General features: G+C 34.9%; 1 protein-coding gene across 1 annotated transcript; it reads left to right on the plus strand.

Moving 5' to 3' along the window:
- Positions 1-2,433: 2,433 nt before the first annotated feature.
- LOC104895767 (cytochrome b5) lies at positions 2,434-5,583 on the plus strand. The gene is made up of 3 exons (XM_010682357.4): positions 2,434-2,690; positions 4,726-4,792; positions 4,960-5,583. Exons 1-3 carry the CDS (start codon positions 2,604-2,606, stop codon positions 5,196-5,198), a joined length of 393 nt encoding a protein of 130 aa, XP_010680659.1. The 5' UTR covers positions 2,434-2,603; the 3' UTR covers positions 5,199-5,583.
- Positions 5,584-6,000: the final 417 nt, after the last annotated feature.

Raw genomic sequence — 6,000 nt, forward strand, 5'->3', positions numbered from 1 at the left:
GAATATCAGCCTTAAGAGTGTTTCTTGACACAACTTTCACATTAGGATTGAGGTAAGCAAAACATCTCCTAACACCTTCATACTCAGCAAATTGAAATGGTAAATCATGCCTCACAACAGCAATAGCTAACATCTCACGAAACACATCAAGATTAACATCAGGCATCCTTTTTAGCAAAGAACCAGAACTACTAGAATCTAAAATCATTTGTCCAACGTCCAAATAGGACCTCCTCTTACAATTCTTAAGGTGGCGTCTTAAGTTACCTGTACCTATGCTACTATCTGCATTGTAGATCTGCCCACATTTCTTGCACTTACACACCAGGTTGCCATGCTCATTAGGCTCTTCGAGGAACTCAAAATGGACCCATACATTAGATGTCAGCCTCCTCTGCCTCTTGGTGTGCTTCATAGGCTTGTGAAGTGCATTCTCTGGTTTCGGTACCTTTTTCTTCTTGTCAGCAGTTTGGTGTGTCTGGTGTGAATTCATCTCTTCATTACTCTCAAGAACCACATGAAAAGTTTCAGCTGCTGCCATGGTTTGACTGCCCACATAATGACACAAATATAACTTATTAGGAACAACTGAACAACACAACGTAAATTTTCAGTAGGAACTCGAACTAGTAAGTAAAATAAATAGCAAATAATTACACAAAACATAAATCAAAGAAAACCATGTATAATTAGACAAATAGAGAAGATTACAAAGTAAATCACAGTAGAAAATTACACAAAATAAATAGTACCAAATAGTTACACAAAATAGAAATATAACAATATCATAAATAATTACGCAAACAATATAAAAAAAGGTAAAGTATGAGGTTTTAAAAAAATACAAAAATAAAATACGAAATAATTTTAGCAGATAATTACACAAAATAATAACATTATAAAATCAGGAATAAATCACTTCAAATAATGAAATAATAGCAAATAAATACATAAAATAAATAATGCTAAAAATTGAAGAAAATACACTTACAAAGTTAATGGTGGCGATTGGTGGTGGTGTGGTGGCGTCTGCGGTCTGCTACTGCTAGAGAGAGATGAGAGTAACGACTACTAGAAGAGTAGAGAGTAGAGAGTAGAGAGTGAATGAGAAATCAGAAAACCCAAACTTAATATATATTAGGGGTTAGTATGGCAAGTTGATAAGTCATTTATTTGGGAAGTTTGGCTTTAGAGTTTAGTCCATTTAGACTAAGTTGGACGAACTAAAAAGCAAATGTGTGAAATAGAAATACTGAGTTAAATGGGTTAGGCGGGTCAACCCGACCTGAATCCGACCCAATTAATTAAACGGGTTGAGTAGGTTATTTTCAGGTTGAATTTTTGAACCTGAACCCAACCCATTTAATAAACGGGTCGGGTCGACCTATTTACTTAATTGGGTCGAAAATCTCAACCCTAACCCACTTTAAACGGGTTAGGTTCGGGTCGGGTTGTCGAGTTGGGTTAGCTTTTGCCAGCCCTAGGGTAGGGTGGGGTTATGGTCAGGGCATTAGGGTTAGGGGTTATGTAAAGAGATATGATAATTAGGATTTTAGAAAATCAAGATTAATGACTAATAGAGTTAACCGTCATTAGTCGTTAAGGACATTTTGATGTATTAATATGAAATTGCGAGGTATCTGGTGAATTTTACCTGTTGCATTTTCTAAAAACTCGGGACACTTAGGTGAAGGAACGGACTCTTCACCCAAGTCACATTTTAGGTTGGACTCTACGAGAAATGATAAACCTCTTTTTGCTAGATGTTTGCCAAACATCTAACTACCATGTGGCAACATATAAGTAGCACACATGTCACAATATTGTTTATCCAAACAAATTACTTTTTGCAATTTTTAAACTTGTATATCTCAAAAAATATATTTTAGAAAAAAATGAAGAATATACCAATATTCATATATTTTTATTTTCTACAAATAGACATCCATTTTGATATAATTTCATCATATTTTTATTTTACTCTTCTCTATCTCTAATTTAGATATGTAAAAAAAATAAAATACGAACACTATCTATTTATACACAAACACTATTTTTAGTTGCATAAACACTAGTTATAGTTATACGAACACTAGTTCTAGTAGCATGAACACTGTATATTAGCATTGGAATTTTCTGACAGTGTCCAATTAAAAAAATACGAACACTATCTGTTTATACACAAACACTATTTTTAGTTGTATAAACACTACTTATAGTTAAATAAACACAAGTTGTAATAGCATAAACATTATATATTAGCATCGATAACTTTTTTCATGTATATTGACAATTTTACCCCTGCGAGATATTTGTAAACATCTAGCAAGGAGAGGTTTATCATTTCTCGGACTCTACCTACCAAAAATCAAAATGGGCTTTGAATTTTAGTAACATTCCTCCCACCAACCATAACATAACATAACCATCAAATAGTCAATTGAAGCAGAACTGGAGTTTGGAGGTCGGTTCAATCATTTAAATCCAATTATCCAACCTCCCAATTTTTAAGGAGGGAGAAAAAGAGAGTAAGAAAGAGGGAAAAATCTAACCCTCCTGAAATCTCGAAGGGTTGCCTTAGAACATAGTGAAACAAAGGGAAAATGCCAACTTTGACGAAACTTTTCAGTATGCAAGAAACTGCAGAACACAACACCAAGGAGGATTGTTGGGTAGTCATCGATGGCAAAGTAATTTTCTCTTCCTTCTTTTTAATTTGAGTTTCTTCTTGGTTCAATTAGTAGTTTGATTTAGTGGGTATTTATTTTTTAGATGTTTGTGCTGAATTTAAAGAAATGACATCTGGGTTTTACCGTATTAATTAGATTTCAGTATCTCTTCTGGGTTTCTATATATTGTGCAACTTCACTGTGTTAGTAGGTCGTTTCTTAAGTATTTCTATAGTTTATCCTTGATTTAATGTAGTGATTCTTCATTCTTGTCATACTGAGAGGAATTTTTAGATTTATTGATTTTGACTATTTTGGTGGGTGACTAGTTTTCCAATTCTCATTGTTGGGTTATGGCATGTTTTATATTGACATAGATGTGATGTGGGTTATTCTAAGGATAAAGATGGCACTATAACACATGTTTGGATAACAATGATGGAGGGAACGGTAGTCAGTAGGCGAGGGAAAGGTAGAGAAGGGGAGGAAAGAGTAATCTTGCATTTTCCTTCCGAATCTTTCCAACATTGGAAGGAGTTGATTTAGTAAGTGGGGAAGGAAAAGGAATCCTTCCAATTCCTTTCTCTTCCCCCATGTTGTTTCCAACTAAGGGAGAATGAATCCCGCCCTTCTGCTTCAAATCTTTCTCTCCAAAGAAACTATTAGTCTCATCTTATCTGCTTGTTAACGTCGTTGTACTTTGCACAAGCTTTAAGTCTACCTGGAACATCTTTATGACATGAAGTGCTTATCATTGTCTAGATACTACAATACATTAACAAGCAAACCGATGTTTGAGTTACTTCATAGTTGATGTCTAGTTTCTACAATGCTTTGCACTCTTCCATTCTTATGAGACGCATAATTTATGTTATGTTGCTCTTGTTTCCATTTTTAGGCACAACCATTCCTTTGTGGGGATTTTGAGTTCTTGTGTCTATAGGACTATAGGCTAGTATAACCGTAGTTGACAAGATATTATGCATGGAGATTTTAACATTATTGTCAATGAATCCTGAAAATCATAACTAACTGGATGTTTTGGGAAGAATCTTAATAAAGTTGGTTGAGTTCTGCTGCTATTATTTGTGCCTGATTGTTAACATGTAAGTTCTTCCCAATTTCATATAAATTAGCAGACATCTTATTCGATGTATTTTACTTCTCTAATAGATGTCAAGCATATGAATTATGAACTCTTTTTGTGGTATAGATGTTTGCTCTTCAGCATGTGTACCTACATAACAAATGGTGAGACCATATTGCTTTGTGAAGTGCCTAGATTCTTAGAATCCTTTTTAGTCAATCCGCAGAAGAGATATTGGGGGGAGGGGATGCTCTTTTTCTTTTCTTTTTTTTTACCTGAAACTGTTGCTGCTTGTTCTTCTCAGTGTGTCAGATTGCTAATGTTATATCATCACTTTCATCATAGTCGTAACTTTGTGTTTTAATTTCATCCTTCTGTCCAATCAGCTTGGAATGCGTATTAGTCTAATATTTCCTTTATTTTAAACGCTGGAGGACTCTGTTCTCAGAAAGTGTTGTTGAAACTCGTAATTGAGTATCGCAGTGGTATTTGTACATACAAATAGTTTCACATGATGAGCTCTAAATTCATGTTGAATCAAATATTCTAGTGCTCTAAAATTGAAAGATAGAAGGATTATTATTATTCATTAGTAGTGCTGAATCTAAACTCACGTCTACCATATTGAGTCATTGCTGGCTTTAACTTCTCAACATGCTTGTGTTCAGCTGCTTACTCAGCATGGCCTAATATGGCATAGTTCGTGGCTTCGTGCTACAATCTTTAACAATTGGTATTCCCAGTTTGGTGGATGAGGATTTTGAGAAACTAGGTCAGCATTGTTTGGCTACTTTATGCCAACATCATGTATCGAAATATTGTTCTTTTTTAACAAGTTCAGGATTTATATCGAAACCTGCTGCTGATTTGGGTTGTGCGGAAGTCATTTTCTCCCTTTCATTTCGAGAGTATTTGATTCTTAAGATAATGCACTCATTTTGGAACTCAATGAACGGTTTCCCTTTTCAGGTTTATGATGTTACATCTTACATGGATGAACACCCCGGTGGAGATGACGTGTTTCTCACTGCAAGTGGTATGTCCATTAACATCTGTAGACAGTAGTATGGTACACCTATCATGTAGAATTTGTACACCTAATGGGTTGTGTTACATTTTATCTGGATGATAAAAAAGATTAATGAGAAGACTTTGATGCAAAAATTTACCGAAGTAGCTTCATGTTTCTCATTGACAATGAAGGGAAAGACGCAAAAGAAGACTTTGAAGACGCTGGACATAGCCAAGATGCAAGGGACATAATGGAGAAGTATTTTGTTGGGGAGCTAGACCCATCTGATGCATCTATTCCAGAACCCGAGCAAGAAAAGGCGGAGACCATCCAGAAGTTCAAAGAATTGCCTCTGCAATACTGGGGAATTCCTGTTGCTGTTGTTGGCATCTCCATTATAGCTGCCTTCTTTTACTTGCGTAGGAAGTAGAAAAGTCGTAGAAGAAGCAGGGAGGACATAAATCAAGCAGATGGTCTAAGTGACCTTTACAGCAAGTGAAATGAAGAACAGAGCTTATCAATTTTGATAAAAGAAAAAAGATTAATCAGTTGGGATTTTTGTTTCTTTCATTAACGGACAATAGTAAATCCTGATATAGTTTTGGAAGCATGGCTTTGATCAGAGCTAGAAGATTACTCGTTTTTCTTCTGTGAAAGGAGAGCTAGAGATTAATCTCTCTTTTTTTTTTTCCCAAAGGAGAGCTATAGATTACTCTTATTACTTTACAGTAGTGGAGAATCCATCATTCAAATTGATTGGTTGTAACTTTTGTGAGGTCTCTCTCCTTTTAGTTTACATATAAGAGGTTTTCTTATTTGGGGATTTGGACTAAGAAAACTAATTCCACGAACCTGAGGTGACAATATTTCATTTCGATAAAAAATGGGATACATCAAACGAAGGAAGAATGTAATAGAGCAAAATTTTAAAGGTAAAATTGGTCTTAATACCTTGAAATACGGTGAGTGGACCAAAGAGTCCTAACTATGACTTATAGCTAGAACATAACAAAGTACGGATTTTAGTGCAATTCGTTTTCACCGAATTCTCTTCCCTTAGTTTCTTCTTTTTTAACCAAATTTTTTACTTAAACAAAAAAAAGGCGTGTGGCTTCATTTTCTCTTTTCTCAATTAAACAAAAAGACTTTCTTACCCAAATTATCTCCTACTTCCCCAATTCCTTCTTTCTTTTCATATGGACCCTAAATTCTAAAAGAATAAAATCCGCATA

Source organism: Beta vulgaris, chromosome 6 (assembly GCF_026745355.1).
Source record: "Beta vulgaris subsp. vulgaris cultivar EL10 chromosome 6, EL10.2, whole genome shotgun sequence".
Classification (NCBI taxonomy): Eukaryota; Viridiplantae; Streptophyta; class Magnoliopsida; order Caryophyllales; family Amaranthaceae; genus Beta; species Beta vulgaris.